The sequence below is a fragment of the Mustela nivalis genome (genome assembly GCF_964662115.1).
Source record: "Mustela nivalis genome assembly, chromosome: 1".
Lineage (NCBI taxonomy): Eukaryota > Metazoa > Chordata > Mammalia > Carnivora > Mustelidae > Mustela > Mustela nivalis.
This window is the reverse complement of record NC_139020.1, coordinates 161964954-161981904: the sequence shown is the minus strand read 5'-3', so window position 1 is coordinate 161981904 and position 16951 is coordinate 161964954. Positions and strand designations below refer to the sequence as shown.

Below are 16951 nucleotides of genomic sequence, written 5' to 3'. Positions count from 1 at the left end.
TCCAAGTGTGGGGCAAGCCCATGGGTCTGCATTTCTAACAAGTCTGTGGGGGACGCTGAAGCTGCCAGTCAGGGCACACTTTGCAAAGCAAGGGTCTGTGTTTGGGGTGAACTGCTGGTAATTAACAATAAACTCACCTTGCTACCTGCTAACTTATCAACACCCCTGTTTGTTATTTGCTAAATCTGTACTGGCAACACCTGGATATGGGAACCAGGAGTGTAGGGAGCTTACGCAGACCCCAGAGAGCCCACCATCTGACTTTCAGGAATTCTGTGAACTAGTTAAACTACCGGGAATGTGAAATCAGACATGGTGGGAGTATATACACCAGGATGTGGGCAAATGCCACAGATCAGGGCCTTACTTTCTTTCAGAGGACTGCTTTAGCAACATACTTGGGCTCTTTGGGCTGGGCTGGTTTCAAGCAGGAAGGTCTGGGGGGTGGGGAGACTCTCTGCTGAGGCAGGGGAGGGATGGACGCACAACTCACTTTCCCTGTGGACTTGACGCCCTTCCAGATGCAGAAGAAGCAGACCAGCCAGACCAGGAGGAGGCAGAGAGCAAGGTCCCACTTTAAGGAGCCAGGGTCGTCGATTCCAGAAGACAAGCTCAGCACGTTGCGCCTTCAAGCAAACAGAGCCACAAGTCAGGTTGGGCCCAGGGACACAGAGAGCTGAGGCCAGGGCTCCCAACAGGCTAGGGTTGAAACCCTGGCTTGGGTGTGTTTCCACAAGCCCCCTCGCCTTTCCAAGCCCGGGAATCCCCAGGGGTCTCTGAAACGGCAATCACCCAGGTCACAGGGGTATGGAGAAGTCAACAAAGGGGACAGATTGAGAGTCCTATGTCAGGTGAACCTGGGTTCAACCCAGTTGGACCTCGGGCAAGTTAAGCACATCTCTATGCCTCAGTTTCCTCATCTGTTAAATGCGTACTAATTCCCATGTGATCGATTCTCAGCAGACCCTTCTTCAGTGTCCACTGTGGGCCAAACACCGGGTTCAAACTTAGAGCTACCATGTGAAAGTCTATGACTTTGGGTTAGTTACCCGACTTCCTGGACCTGAATCTCCTTGTTTGTGAAATGGGGATAACTACCCGACTCTCTGTCCCACCCCTCTTTTGTTATTATTCACCCCTGTTTCATATCTGAATATCCATGAAAATGTAAGCCTCAAGAGGGCAAAGTGTTTGTTCTGTATGTGGCTGCAGAGCACCTACCCACCTCTTTACAGGGATCGCTGTTAAGAGAAAACCCACACGAAGTACCAACGACAAGGTCTGGGATGCAGCCAGCATTGGGTAACCCTTAGCACTCACTCCCGTCCTGGCCTCGAGATGCCCAGATCAGCATCTAGCACCTGAGCAGTGAGGCTCCTCGCCCCAACTCTGCAGGGTTATGAAGGTCTTGAGAAGAGGCAGGGAGACAGTGAGAAGGCTCGCTGGCCTGGCCCAGCATCACACAGCAGAGGCTGGGTCTGTGGAGTCCGAGAACCTCACTGACCTGCAGAAGATGTGTGAGAGCACCTACTCACACACGTCCCTGAGGGGCTGATGCCATCTGAAGTCGGGGTGGGGTTGCACCGGGTGCTAATAGCCAGAAGCCGCAAAACTCGGTGCCAAGACACTGTCCCCATTGTCCCAGAGCGGATACTGCAGCAGTGACTAAGTACAGAGGCATCCAGCCGCAGGGACATCAGGGTGCCCCGTTCCCCTGGCTCCCCAGGCTGCTGATCATGGGAGACAGGGAGCTTGTGCTCCCTGTGTATGAAAAGCCGGGATTCCTTCTAACCAAAGTCAGCTCCTGGTTTGGAGGCCACACACCAGCAAGAGAGGCAGAGAGGGGGCGTGACTTTGTACGCCCTGTAAAACACAGATAACAGCTCCTGCCCCCAGGCCACTGCCTAGGAATGCATTCCAGACCATTCCCTAGCTTCCAGCCAGTTGTGGTCAGGGCTCTGGATGTCAGAAGGTCTGCTGGGCGAGGATACTTCATTGTTTTGCCTTTCCCCACTCCACCCCAGCCCCACCCCGCAGAAGCTTCAACATAAGGACCTCGAATAAATCCAAGATCCCCATCTCAAGTGGCATCCAAAGCGAGGCCATTTCTTTGGGCCACTGTTGTGCTCTCAGCACCTAGAACAGCGCACAGCACACAGTAGGGTCTCAAAAGATACCTGCTGAGTGAATGAACCAAGGACTCAACTGAGGATACCAGCAAGTTCACACAGCACTCAGAACCAAGTCATGAAGTATTTCCGTTCACCTCAAAAAGGGCCAGTATTCCTGTCCTTGTTTTTGGTGAGAACCCAGACATTAAGGAGCTCCCCTTGGACACCTCTGATGGTGTGTGCTCAGAAGGTCCACAAGGCCTTTCCAACTTATCATCTGATCCAAGGACTAGAGCTCATTTGCCCCATGTTACAGATGGGGAAAACCGAGGCAAGAAAGCTTCAACTGCCCACAGACACGCAGCCAGCGGGTGGCAAGGCTGCCACCCTACACCCAAGCCTGTCAGACTCCGAAAGCCTGTGCTCTGCAGACTGCCCCGCACTGCTCCTCCAATAAGCAGACAGAATAACACTGAAACCTTAAAAAGAATCTGCCCAGGCCCCTGCTAGGGGCCAGGGTCCCCTGAAACCTCAAGCCAGGGGGCATCCCCTGAGGCAGGCTGTCAGCCAACCGCATCCCGGCTGGGGCCCTGCCAAGCACGTGGATCTGGCGGCTGCAGCTGCTTTACAACAAAAAGCCCTTCCCTGTGCAGTCTACCGAGCTCAGCGCCTTCAATGAAGGCCCAGGGCATGCTGGGCAGCGGCCCAAGGCTTCCTTGTGAATGGGCAGCGTCAGGGAGAGTACTTTCCACCTCCACACCTTTGGGCCCGCTGCAATGCCAGCTACACGGTCCTCATGCTGCCAGGGAAGCCTTTCCCGCTGCTCTGCACACAACTGACTGGAATCCCCGTCTGTCTCCCCAGCCGTCCCCTCACACCAGATGTCACCTTCAGGTGAAAACGTCTGGCCTGCCTACCAGCCTCCAGACAGCCTGAGAACAAGGATCTCACAGACAGGCACACAGTAGATGCTCAGCTCATGCTGAGAAGGTCCCCAGCCTTTTCTTGTCTCCTCTGGGCAAGTCAGCTGAGAAGCTTGAAACCCCAGAGCCTGAGCTCTTCCCTTCTCTGTGTGACCACACCAAGCAAGGTCGGTTCACGGACACCCTTTCTAAAGCCTCCTCCTACCCCTGTGCAGGGTAAACCAGTGGTGCCTATGACAGATGGCAGGCTGGCTCTGGGCAGCCGACCAGCTCCGGAAGCTGGGAAACCAAGTCTCCAAGGCCGGTGGTCATCTTCTTGTAGGAGTTCATGATGCCTCTTGGTGGCACCATAAGGAATGTTCTCTTTGACCCAGCCATATTCCATGCCCGAGCCTCTCTCCCATAATTACTCTTGCACCTGTGGCCAACGACAGGGACCACCCCAAGCTATTCAATACAACACTGTCTATAGGAGCAACAGATTGGAAACCACCCAAGTGGCCATCAGTAGGGGCTCAGCAGCACAGAGAAGACACAAGGTGAACTCCAATGCCGCAGGGCCTGCGAGACAGTGGGAAAGCTCCCAGTGAGCAGATAAGAAACGATATATCCTGCAGATAAAGTGAAGAAAGCAAGGTGAACGGGGCTTATGGCATGTGCCCTATTGTGTTAAAAAGGGAAGGGGGTGGATGTACATTTGTGCTTGAATGCGCACAGACTATTTTTGGCAGGACACACTAGACGCTGCTGCTTGTGGGGCGGGGGACCTGGTGGTGGGGACGCGGGGGAGGGGAATGCACTTGGCCTTGGGTATCGTTTTTTTGTACTTGAATGTTTTTCTCTTTGGATGTTTGATGTTTTTAGATGAATGATTCAATGTTTTTAATAGCACCTTTATAAAAATTATTTAAAAGTCTTGAAAATGTTTGTAATGGGCCATACAGACGTTCTAGGAATGGAATGCATGTGTCTCATCAGTCAGGGGTTGTCAAAATAGAGCCCAACGTGGGCTTGGGGCCAAAATGACGGACATCCTTTCCAAAGATAGCTCTGGGTAGCCGTGGAGGTTGGAGAGTGTGGGGTCCATCCGAATCCTTTTTTGAAAGGACCCCGCATGAAAGACCCTCCACAGGTCCCTCCTGGTGGGACTCCCAGGGCCTCAGCCACAGAGTGGCAGAGAGGGATCTGCTGGGCCTTCCCGTGGTGGTGAGAGGGCTCAGTAAACTGTAGAGTGCTGTGCCCCAGAGAACAGCCATAGTGCACTGCCCCTCAGCGGTCTCTTAACCACCCCAGGAGATGGCATGGTACCCCAAATTCAGCCACATGTCCCCAGCACTGCCACCATTCCTCTATGGACCCTTCTGCTTCCCAGAGCTTTTTCAGTGGCCTTCCCACTTGTCTTCCTGCCTCCACGGTCACCCTCCCCCCAGGTCTGTTCTCATCAAGAGAGAATCTGTCCAGACCCAAGTCAGGTGGGACACCACTCCACCATTCCACATCCTACCTACCTGGCTAAGAGGCCCTCCTAACCTGCCCTATCCCTTCTGGCCTCCTTGAATAAGGCGACCAAATACTCTTACCATTCAGACCTATTAATGACACTGGGACCACAGGTTATCAACGGGACAAGTTCATGGGTGCTGGTCCCATCTCCAACCTCATCCCCCATATGGCCCCTTCAGCCACAGTGTCTTCTGAAGAGACTGAGCACATTCCTGCCTCAGGACCTTTGAAAAGTTTGTCAGTCACTTGTTATATGACATGACAACCACCTCCCTGAGTCATTTCAGGTCCCTGTTCAAATGTTACTTCGCCAGGGCAGCCTTTCCTGGCCATCGTATAGTCACTCTCCTTCCCCTGCCCTGGCTTTGCTTTTCATTATTTATCACTGCTTTTCTATTACAATTTTATTTGGGCCATCCATTCAATGTCCATTGGTCTTACTAGAATGCCATCTCCTTTGGAGGCTGGGCCTGTGTCTGATCACTGCTGGATCCAGAACAGTGGCTGGCGCAGAGGAGTTGTTCAACAGACATTAACGGAGTAAATGAATCATACCCATTTGGTTGATGGGGAAACTGAGGCCAGAGAGGTTCAGGAATTCACCTGAAATGACCCAGACTAAAAAAAAAACCAAAAACACCAAAAACAAACAACAACCCTGGGCCTGAATCCCTTTTTCTGATGCCACCCTGGGGACCAGCCACCCGTGTGCCTGGTCCTATGCTGCCCTTCACGAGGGCCCCCAGCATCCCAGGCTCCCTGACACTGCTCATCCAGAGGGAGGAGACCCAGAGGTGAGCTGCATTCTTGTCCAAGAATAGTAATGATTCATTCCAGGGTGGGATCCAAAAAAGAGTCGCCTGGACGTCTGTTGTGAGTCGGCCGCCCCGCTGCCGTCCAGCCAGCACTCAGAGATGTAAATACGTCCTCCGAGTGGGCCAAATCGTTTCCTTTTGACTGCCGGCCAGCCATTTATTGGCCCTGGCTCTTCCCTGGAGACTGGCGGAGGCAACAATTATAAAAGAGCCCGTCCGCCCTGAGCATGGGGCCACACAAGGCTTTCTCCACCGCCTCCTCCTTCCGACAGCTGCAGGGGAAGATTGGCTGAGCACGGCTTGTTTGCAAATATGACTCATTTCTTTGATTCTAATAAAGTCTAATGATACGTGCTGAGCTCCCGGGGGGGCTCGGGAGGAACCAGGGAGGAAGGCATGGCTCCGGCCTGATGGAGGGCATGGGGCCAGATTTGGCTCCGCCTGCCTTCCAGGGCTGGGGTGAAGCAGGACCCTTAGGATAGAGTGAGGACCCCAGAGGAGGGATCAGCAAGATGAGGTTAACCAGGGGCACAAGCTCTGTTTTCCATCAGAGCAACTCTGAGTCGAATTATAAAGCCAGTGTGAAATGACTATCTCCGGGGCCCGGTGGCTTTCACAGGGCTCTGGAAGAGGTCATCTCACTGGCTCCTGCTGACAATGGTGCTTTCGAATTACAGATGGGGTGGGTGTTGTGTGGGGGGGGACCATGCCAAGAGGGGACCCCCTGTGACCTGAGAGTAGGTCACACACACATGGCACAGTGTTACCTGTGACTGTGGACCTGTGGCTGGTGGGGACACAGACCCCAATGTCAGAGATGAGGGCTGGCAGCCGCTGCTTGTGTAACCTTGGGTAGGTCACTTAACCTCTCTGGCCCTCAGTGTCATACCCAATAAGCCATGACTGGAGGCCCTATCCTTAGCATGTCACTCTTTAACTTGTGCCAGACTGTGACCTCAAGGTTCAGAGAGGAGGTGACTGCCCTGAGGCCATGCAGCGGGGACTTGTGGGGGCCAGAGGCAGTGTCCCTGCTCTAAGGGAACTGGACATCACCCATACTCTCTCTCAGCTAGTAAAATGAGAGAGGGGGAGGGCAGCTGGCAGGGATGATCAGCAAATTCCTTCCCTGTCCACGGGGCCATAAGGAAGTCTCAGCTTTCACAGCACCTTGTTATTCTGATTCCCAAGGAGTTCCCAAACACCCGTCGGCCATTGGTCCACCTTAAGGACTTACACGTCTGCTGCAGGTGAGAAGTGGACAGAAACAATGGCTGGGGCTGGGCTCTGGCTTGAGGGATGTAGAGAGCAGCCTTTTGCAAGTATCCTCCCTGCTCTGCTGCCTAACCTGGTACTAGTCAATGACACCTCAATAATGTCCTGGCAAGCCTCTCCTAATGGAAACCCCAGAGCTAGGCACTAGAGGGTCAGTGGCTACTCTGGGGGGAAATCCTGTAAGCTGTTTCACCTCAAAGGGAACCCAGACCCATTGATGGTTGAACCCTCTGAGGCCCTGTATACTGCTGGTGCTTAATGTATGTCCTATTCTCTCTCCCACTAGTGTGTTCCTTGAGCAGTAGCAAGAAAGCAGATTGTCATGTCACTCGCCTTCCTGCCTACCTTCCATGGCCCCCCCTCTGGAGAACAAAGCTCACACTTACCAGGCTAACATTCAAGGCCTCCAACCTTCTCCTGGCCCCATGTGTCTTATCCTCTGGCCAGACTCATGACTTACGGTCCCCAAACACTTGCATGTGTTCAGAATGCCATACCTCTGTGTGGGCTGTTCTTCCTCCCACAATGTCTTTTTGCTCTCCTTTTCAGCCTAGTGAGCTCCTAGTAATGCCTCAAAGTCCAGCTCCTATGGCCCTTCCATTTGCAGATGAGGAAACTAGGCCACAGAGGGTAGTTAACTTGCTGCACCAGGCTACACAGCCATGTGGATGTGGACACAGAATTCATAAGAAGAATCAGCATCCAGTGAGCACTCACTGTGTTGAAACACTCTCACTGAATCCCCACTGGTTGAGTGAGATCATAGTATGGGGAAAGCCACAAGAGGGTTCTGAGCTGAAAAATGCCATGTTTGGATTCAGCTGCAAGGGCAAGGCAGGGGAGAAGAGTCCAGTGCTGGGGCCTGAGGGAGTGATGCGGTGGGGGGGGGGGCTGTAGTGTAAGTGGGGAGAGGAGTCAAACTTTGGGTGTACTTGAAAGGGAGAGCCCAGAACATCTGGGAACTGGATGTGAGATTTGAGGTGGGCAGGAGTTTGGGAGGATTCCCATGTACTTCCCTACTTGAAGGGCCCCTGGAAAGATGAAATGCCAATGAGAAGCATCAGTCCCAGGCACAACGCTCATGGGAGCTGGTTATTCCATGTTAGTTCTCTTTCCTTCTCCCTTTTTCATGTCTAAGAGAAGGGAAGGCTCTGGAAGGCCAGGGACCAGGCCCTTCTCACCTGCAGCACCTGACCCAGGGCTGCCCCACATTGAAGACCCTGGCCCACTCACTGGCCTCAGCCTCTGCTCATGCAGGTGACGCGCCTGGTCTCCTCAACTAAGCCTGCATTCCAGGCTCCTACTCTGTGGACCCTGGTCTTCCTCAGGGTTCCAAAAAGATGGCAAGTTATTTGTGGATGTTCAGGTGGGCTTACAAAACTTGGCTAAGACCCAAAGGCTGGAGTAGGAGGCAGGCAGGCGGCCAGCATTCTGTGGGCTGAGAAGCCCATCCGGATCCTGTGGGCCCTGGGAAGCTGCCTGTAGGCCCAGGATGTTTTCAAAGATAAATCCTGTCTTCAGGGCATTCAGGCCAGGAATGGTAGCCTGGGAGCTCAGAATGGGGATTCTGGAAGGCAGGAGCTGGAGGATCCCCAGGAGGGCTGAATGTAGGGTTACAGGTAGGCCAGAAGGCATGGAGAAAAACCGGATCGCCTGAGATCTCGTGGTTCATGGGAACCCCTTCCCTAGAGCCCTCAGGCCTGTGAGACCAGAGATGAGCCAGGACAGCCCCATTTGCAATGGCGGGGGTGGAGCGGGTAGGCAAGGGCATTTCCAAGGGGCCACTCCTTAGTCTCTCTGAAGGTCAGGTGACCTGAATTAAATGTCCCTAGAGGGCAGTTGGATCCACTATGAGGGCACTTAACAGTAACAATGGCCCACATTTCTCAAGCAGCTTCTCAGGGTTGGCCATGCTCAGTCTCGTTCAGGTAGGGCAGCACTACAAGGCCAGGCGGGCAGTGTGAAGATCTCCCCAAGCACAGGTGAGGTCACCAGGGCCCAGAGGGGCAACAGCGCCCGGTGAAGTTAGAAGTGAGGGCCCAAGGTTTCAAGCCCAGGTAAGCCCACCCAGGCCCGAGGCAGTAAGGCCTCAGGAAGGACCCAAGTGGCTGGTTGGGTGCCGTGTCCTGGGCGGGGTGGGCTGAGGGTGATCAGGCCATGCCAGGAACAGCCTAGGACAGACAGGGCTGTGGTTTCAGGACCCATTCAAGTGAGAAGAATGAGGTGCCCATACTTCTTTGTCTGTAAACTCAGCTCTCCAGAGGGTGTGGCAAGAAGAGGGTAATGAATGTTCTTGTACGTGCTCTTTGTCTGCGGGTGGAAAATATGTACACACCAAGAACAAGCCCCTGTTCAAGCAGACCCAGGGACTTGTGAGCATTGACCTCAGGCTCGATGACAGGGACAGAAACCCCCTAGATTGAACCCCCACCTGACCCCTGCTTGCCTACAATTTCCCGGCCCTGGGCCCTCAAGTATGGCTAGGACCAGGGGGCAGGCCACCCCCTCTCCCGTGGGTCCATTTCCGGGCCAGGTTCTTGGAGGTGGGGAAGAACCTCGGGAGCTGCAAAGCTGACCCAAATGACGATGAGGGGACCACTCCCTCCCATCCTTAATACTGTTTCCTGCCCCTGGCTCTCGACCTCATCACTGGGATCATCGGGGCCATACCCAGGTGCTGAACCCCAAGTTCAGCTCATGACGAGCAAGGAAAAGTAACGCACAAATGCTTTTCGATTGGCCTCTACGCACTATGTTCGATGGACTCCTCCGTATGTCAGCTAAGAGTTACCCAAACATCAGGTTTCCACATTCTGCCTTCCTGATGTCTGTCCTACATCTATACTCCCACAGATGCTGACATCATCATGGTCAACTGTAAAAAGACCTACAGTTCTCCATTCCTCTCCTAAGAGACAGAGCCTCTCCCCCCAACCTCCTAAATCTGGGTTAGTCTGTGGCTTTCTTTGGCTGATGAGACATGAGCGAAAATGATGCTAACAAAGGTTTGAAAAGAACTCTTTACTGCACAGAGGCTCCCCCATTTGTGGTGTGTGGAATGCTGAGCCACCTGTGAACAAGCCAGGCTAGCCTGCTGGGTGATGGGCCCCATGGACCAGTTTGCCCCTGGCCCTCCAGCCAACAGCCAGCTAATCCCCAGAAGAGCTATCCTGATGTCTTACAGCTGCCTGACCCACACAGGAGCCCCACAAAGAAGGAAAGAACTGCTTAGTGGAGCTCAGCCTAAACTGCCAATCAGCAGAACCAGGAACCAAATAAATGGTCGTTGTTGAAAGCCAAGTTTGGGGGCTACTGTTACACAGCAAAAGCTAACTGATACGTATTTTTCATTCTATTGACTCACCTTTTCACTTGAGTAACTACATCAGCTTCGTATACCCATTTTTCCTCTGGGCAATAGGTTTGATGGGCTAACTGTATTTTTTCTAAAATACACTAAGAAAACTCTATCATATGCAGCAACAGAAGTACATATACCTGCATATAGGTGTAGAAATGATTCATTCCCCTCATCTAACAGTTAAAGAAACTGAGGCTTAGAAAGGGGCAGTGACTTGCTAAAGGTCAAAGAGCCAGTAAAATGGCAGCACTGGGATTTGGTTCCAGGCCTGTCTGAGACCAAAGGCATGGATTTATCTCCAGATCCGCACCCTCCTTCCCCCACCCCACCACCCATGCCAAGATAGTGACAAACACATTCCTGGGGAGAAGCTGAGGGAGTGGGCTGTCTTCTCTGCCCCCCCCCACACCTCCCCCCTGCCTTCCACGAGGCTGGCCTTACTCCCAGAACTCGGTGACAGGCGAGGTGAAGTTGCTGGCGCTCAGCGTGACCCACAGGCTCTTGTTCTTGCGCATAGTGTCTTCCATACACTGGGGTGTGTTCCAGCTGTGGTTGCAGTGTGCCCAGGGCAGCTCCGACTGGAAGGACTGGAACAAGTAGTAAGTGGCCCAGGCCAGGATGATGACATAGTAGATGTTCAGGAGGGACACGATCACAATGGAGGCATAGCCGATGCCTGTGGGTATGGGCAAGCAAAAGGAGCATCAGGAAGGAGGCCAGACCCACTGTGGCCACATAGACAACTCCAGTATCCCTAGGCCTGGGGCTAGAAGGGGCCAGAGGGCCAGAAGGACGAGCAAGTATCGGTAGATGAATGGATGACTGGATGGATGGATGAATGGATGGATGGGTGAAAAAATGGATGGTCCGATAAGCTGGGCGAGTGGAAGGATGTATAGAGGAAGAGGAGCTCAATGACTGGATGGCCAGGTGCACAGATGAGTAGATGGATGGTTTTTGGTTGGTTGGTTGGAGAGACAGCCAAATGGATGGATGCTGGATGGATGGATGGATGGATATCCAATTTGTTGATGGATGTATGGATGGTGGTTGGTTGAAAGGTTAGGTAGATGAATGTATGGATGAATGAGTAGATGGGTATAGCTGGAAAGACCGATGGCTGGTCTATCCATTGACTAATGGGAAAAAGTGTACTGGATGGATGGATGGATTTATACAGATGAATGAATGAACAAACCACACATCCTCCCATCCTTGCCAATTATAAGCATAATAGTGATTATTTTATGGGTGCATACTAGATATCAGGCACAGGACTAAATGTTGTAATAATAAAGCTACCAATTCGTTTGGAGCTTACAGTGTGTATGAAGCTACTTTTATGTAGCTCTGTCATTTTGTCTTCATAGCAACCCTATGAAGTAATAAGCACACAAGGGGAGTAAGTGGGACTTGAAACCATCCAGACTCCTGATTATGAGCCCTTCTCTTCTACACTACATGGCTGAGCAGCTGCAAGCTCATCAAACCAACAGAGAGGTGGAACAGCCAAGACAGACTGAGCAGCTCCTGTGGGCAGCTGCATCACGGAAATAAAAAAGTGGACTTGCATGAAGCTCCAATGTACCAAAGAGCAGGTGCTCAATAAAAATGTGCTGGATGAACACCAGGCCCCAAGTGACCTCTGTCCCATACTCACCAGAGAACAAGGGGCAGATCTTTTCCCAGCAGGTGATGCCGCCTTCAGAGGTGTACTGGCCTATGATTACCTCTAGGAAAAACACAGGCAAGCCGCCGCCAAACAGGAAAATAAAATATGGTATAAGAAATGCACCTGCAGAGAGAGCAGAGTGGGGTAAAGGTCAGGTTGTGTCTATTACGGGGGCCACTTTCAAGCCCTCCTGGCCAATGAGATCCAAGAGAATGAGCGAGGGACAGGAGGGATGGAGGCCAAAGTCTTGGACCCGCTGGAAAATTCTCCAGGCCTTGCCCGTCTGTCTAGCTGACATCACCCTTCCAGTGGGCCTTCTCAACCTCCCTCAGATGCACCAGGTGATTTTTAAGCCTCTGAGCCTTTGCTTCTGCTGTTCCAACTACCTGCCTGCCTTCCCCGCATCCATCCATCTCAAATACGGCTTCCTCATTGAAGCCTTCACCTGTCCTTCCCAGGCCCGCCCAGGGCAGGAAGAGAAGAACTAGTGAGGAAGGGTGCAGTGATGAGAAGCACGAGGGGGGCATCTCCAGCTTAGGGTGGGAGCCAGGGGGAGGAGTGAGGGCCAAGAACTGGGGTGAGCGCCCTACCTAATGTCCGCTAATGGCTTTGGCAGGTCCATAAACCCTTTGAAACTGTGGGCAACTTGGGTCTATGGCTATGTGCTTTGTTCTGGGGAGCTTTGGGACTCTTCAGAGTCCCAAAGGTGCCTGAGACCTACAAAAGGTTAAGAAATCAGGCTCTATGGGGTGCCTGAGTCATTAAGTGTCTGCCTTTGGCTCAGGTCATGATCCGGGGTCTCGGATCAAGCCCTGTATTGGGCTCCCGGCTTGGCGGGAGGCCAGCTTCTCCCTCTCCCTCTCCCCTTCCCCCTGCTTGTGTTCCCTCTCTCGCTATGTCTCTAATAAAAAAAAAACATCTTTTAAAATTAAAAAAAAAAAAGAAAGAAATCGGGCTCTAAGGCAGAATTTCCCAAAAGCTGGTTCTCCTAACTTGGGCTGCTGCAGCACGCCACCTGTGGCCGTTCGACCCTCTGACTGCAGCCATCATGAGCACTGAGCCATTCCTCCCTACCCAGGTCTCTTGGAGCCCTCTCCTGCACCAGGGAGAAGGTCTCGCCCAGTCACGTGCTGCTGGACTCTGACGCCTCCAAAAGGAAGAAGATTCTAGATCACAACCCTCAGCAGGCATAAAAAGCAACAAAACAAAACCCAAACCCAAACTGGCCAACTCACCAAACACCCAGACAGAGTCCTTACATTTTTTAACAATCATCTTCAAAGGTGGTCAAAAAGAGACAAACTTCAAGGTGTAAGTTCTGGGGACATGACGTACAGCATGGCGACCATAGCTCATAGTGCTGTTACTACGTATCTGAAAGCTGCTATGGGCGTAAACCTCAAGCTCTCATCACAAGAAAAAAATGTCAGAAGTATGTGAGGTGATGGGTGGTAACTAATAACTGTGGTGATCATTTAGCAATATACATTGTCTATCTACCCATTACACTGTACACCTTCAACTAGTGTGTTACACGTCAATTATATCTCAGTCCAAGGGGAGAAAATTTTAAATTAAAAAGAACTAAAAATATCTCGACTGTATTTTTTTTCCCCCTGGGTATCTTTCTATCATGGCAAATGATACTGGTTTTCCATTTACGGGGGGGGGGGGGGGCTGGGGGAACAAAGCTTACTTTTGAAGCACCTTCAGATTAAGTTAGAAAAAGCCCAAGCAAAGGCACATGGATCTGGGGCAATCTGTGGGAAACATGGTCCTGGCCTCACTGCCTCTTGTCCGAGGGGATCAACCAGCTGGTCAGGGAGAATCAGGGACCTAACCAAGGTTGCACAGTAAGACCTTGAGGAGAATGTCACCTGGTTCTCAATCGTGCTCACATCTGGCCTCTTAGGTGGTGTGGGATAGGGTGGGCACGCAGAGGTCCAGGTGGGGGCCTGGGAAAGCAGGGCACGGAGAGGCCCCTGTGGTCTGGCCCCTCCCTCTCCTCGATGGCCGCTCTCTGCCCAGTCCAGCCTTACCTCCACCATTTTTGTAGCAGAGGTACGGGAAACGCCAGACGTTGCCCAAGCCGACGAAGCCGCCAGCCACGGAGAGCACAAAGTCGATCTTGCTGGACCACTTCTCCCTCTGAGGAGGCTTCCCCTCAGCCTCATCTTCTGGCCGCGTGCCTGGGCTCTTCCCCGGGGAAGGCTTCAGGATGTCTTTGTGAAAGTCTTTCAGACACTGCAGCTTCTCCTTGGTGGCCATGTCCTCCTCGCTTTCTGTGGGGGACAGAACAGAGGCCAACGTGCACTCAGTAAGGGACGGCCTGCTCATCTCTGGCGCATCTCTTCACCCGCCCACGGGCTGGTGGGCTCTGACCAGCCCAGGCCTGTGGCAAGGGTCCTGGTCCTATCTGTCCACTGCTCTGACAACAACGTGATTCAGACCCCTCTGGGTGACCAGGGACCTCAAGAGTCAGAATTGACAGGTTCCATTCCCCAGGCACCTGCTCAATAGAAGCACAGGGACCCAATGCTGGTCATCTCCAAATGTCACACCTTATTCCACACCTGAAGGCAGAGAAGTGTGACACCTCCCCCACCCCCCGAACCCTGGCATCTTCTCTACGAAGTATGACACACTCCGGGCAATTCTAAGGTAACTTCCCCAAAACAGCCTGCCTGAATTTTCTAGCAATGAGCAGATACTGTCTCTGCATCTCACATTTGCCTAGAAAATGATGGCTCCCATTTCACTCCAGACTCAGCACAGTGCCTGGCCACGGGAGGCATTGGTTCTGAGCTTCTAAAGAATGGATAAACATAAAACGAGTAAGGGATGGGGTTTCAGGCTGGAATGGGAACCATATTTGAAAAGGAGGCTTCGGGGCGCCTGGGTGGCTCAGTGGTTTGGGCTGCTGCCTTCGGCTCGGGTCATGATCTCAGGGTCCTGGGATCGAGCCCCGCATCGGGCTCTCTGCTCCGCAGGAAGCCTGCTTACCTCTCTCTCTCTCTCTCTCTGCCTGCCTCTCTGCCTACTTGTGTTCTCTGTCTGTCAAATAAATAAATAAAATCTTTAAAAAAAAAAAAAAAAAGAAAAGGAGGCTTCCATCAAAGTATGAAAATGGGTATTTCTGAAATATATTTGCAATTCATTAACCAGTGACATCTCCACATTTATGGGAAAATGCAGGTCAATCTGTCTGTCCATCCCTCTCTACCCATTCTCTGGAGCTTGCTCTAACTTCTATACCATCCAGGCACCCTTCCCCTCTAACTCCCTATTGGGTTCAGCCCCCAAGAGCTGTTCAGGCCCTTAGCCCACCCCTGAGCACGGTGAGTCCCAGCCCTGGGGAAAAGGCTGCCTTTGGGGCTTTACCCCCACATGGCAGAGGGCCACGGGAGACAGCTGAACTGTGGGAGCCACAGCTAGTGGGCCTACCCACCTCTCTCTGAGCCTCAGCTTCTTCATCTGCAGAATAAAAAGCCTGCAAACAAAGGTGACCAACTCGTAGCCAAACAGCCTGGGGTCGCACTTGTCTTCATAACCCACACTAGAGGCCGACAGATGTAACAGAGCAAAGTGGAAATTCCTAGGTTGTCTCAAAACATGTGAAGGGCATTGGGACACCCTAGGTTCACACTCCTTACAGGAAACCATCAGCTAAACCCATCACCCAGGCACACCTGGGCCAGCTTACCACCCAGCTCACAGGACAACTCCAGTGGGGATCTGAGTCTGCCTTATCAAAGGCTTAGCACCACCCAATCATGTCTTGTTTGAATCCTTGCTTCTTTGCTAACAGTCTCCCAGGCCCGACAAGAACAGAGGCTCTGTGGGACTAGGACCTGTCTTATCTACTGCTGCGCCCAGAACCTGAGGCACAGGAGGAAAACCAATGTGGGGGAGGATGGTGCCCAGCGTGGGGTCCACAAGCAGCAGCGGCTAAGCACAAACTCCAATGCGCCAGCCTCCGCGCCCTGCCCTGCGGAGGTGGCGGTTGGGGCAGGGCGCAGCGGGGGCTGCCTGTGGACCTGGGGTGTGCAGAGGGAGGATGGGCTGGCCTGGCCCCATGGGGGCCTTGCTCGGAGGAGCAGACGCACAAAAGCTCAACAGAATCCCCATTTCCCCCACGCCTCCTTCCTCTCCGTGGCTCGGGGTGGGGGACCCCGATTGTTTTGCTATCTGGCCATGAGCAGACCAAGAAAAGGCTTCCTGGAGCCGCCGGGTGCTCGCTGAGCCCTTCCTCTGTCTCCTGGAGCTCAGACTGGCGGCGGCATCCGCATAGCCTTTCTTTGCCCTGCTCCCTCGAGGCGACGTGGGGGTTCGGCCAGGCGTAGGGCTACTGTAAAAATAGCCCCAGCGGCCAGCATTGTTCCAGCATTAATCTGTGCAGCCCCCGATGGTTATCTGAGCGGCCCATTGTGGGCCGGCTGGATGGGAGCATAATTGGAGGATGTGGGACTCAAGTCCCTCCTGATGAAGATGTTTTTCAGGGAATGACCCCTGAACCTCCTCACCAAGAGGGTCGGTTCCGCTCTTTCAGGCTCCCCTTGGATCTTGGGGCTACAAGGCACTTCACAAGGTCAGCCAGGAGGAGGGGGGAAGTGGCCGGCTTCTGCTCACACAGGCAGCTGGGAATGGCGAAAATCCTTCCCCGATAGGACACGAGGAGCTGGGGTCTGCGTCCCTGAGGCTACCCTGAAAGCCCTCAGCCTGACTGGCGCTCAGAAAACCCTGCAGAAGCCCGGGTATGGGGCTAGCAAGTTCCCTAGGACCCTCTGCTCTGGACTCTGGTTTCCCATGAGGAGACACCTCCAGCCCCCTCTCCACTCGGGACCCCATCTTCCCAATGTCTGTGGCTGAGCCAGGACGGGATGTGGGACAGGACTCAAATGGGGCAGAACTGGGGCCTGTCGCATGTCTGGCATTATAGGGGTGTCACATGCAGGTGTGCATCCAGGGATGGGTCCTTCTGTCACATCACCGGTCTCATCCATCTCTGCCACAAATCCACCCCCCCCCACGTCTTCGGGGAACACACAGCTGGCAGCAGCCCTGCCTCTGGCTCCTTCCTTACCCAAGACTCACTCATGCCTCGATGAGGCCAGATCCAGGCGCAGGCATCCCACCTCCCTCTCAAGGAGAACTTACTCCAAGCCTTTCTGGGGTGTCTACCCAGCCTCATGCCGGTGTAAGCCCACTGCAGAAAGCCCCTTGGCTTCTGTCTCTTGCCTCCTGTACATTCCCAGCATCCACCTGTGTCTCTCTGTCGCCAGGGGAACCATCAA

General features: G+C 53.2%; 1 protein-coding gene across 4 annotated transcripts in view; it reads right to left on the bottom strand.

Annotated features, from left to right (window-relative positions):
* The window catches only part of SLC6A6 (solute carrier family 6 member 6), an 83449-nt gene that overhangs the window by 28329 nt on the left and 38169 nt on the right, over positions 1–16951 (bottom strand). For 3 of the 4 annotated variants that reach the window (XM_082747951.1, XM_082747953.1, XM_082747952.1), the window contains 4 exons: positions 13697–13939; positions 11646–11780; positions 10427–10661; positions 494–626 (listed from right to left, as the gene is read on the bottom strand). In XM_082747951.1, coding sequence (XP_082604077.1) covers positions 494–626; positions 10427–10661; positions 11646–11780; positions 13697–13925 — 732 coding nt within the window. In that variant the 5' untranslated portion in view covers positions 13926–13939. Of the gene's footprint in view, positions 1–493; positions 627–3868; positions 9188–9223; positions 10662–11645; positions 11781–13696; positions 13940–16951 lie in introns of those variants that run through there. The other variant, XR_014316139.1, reaches the window with a different exon arrangement.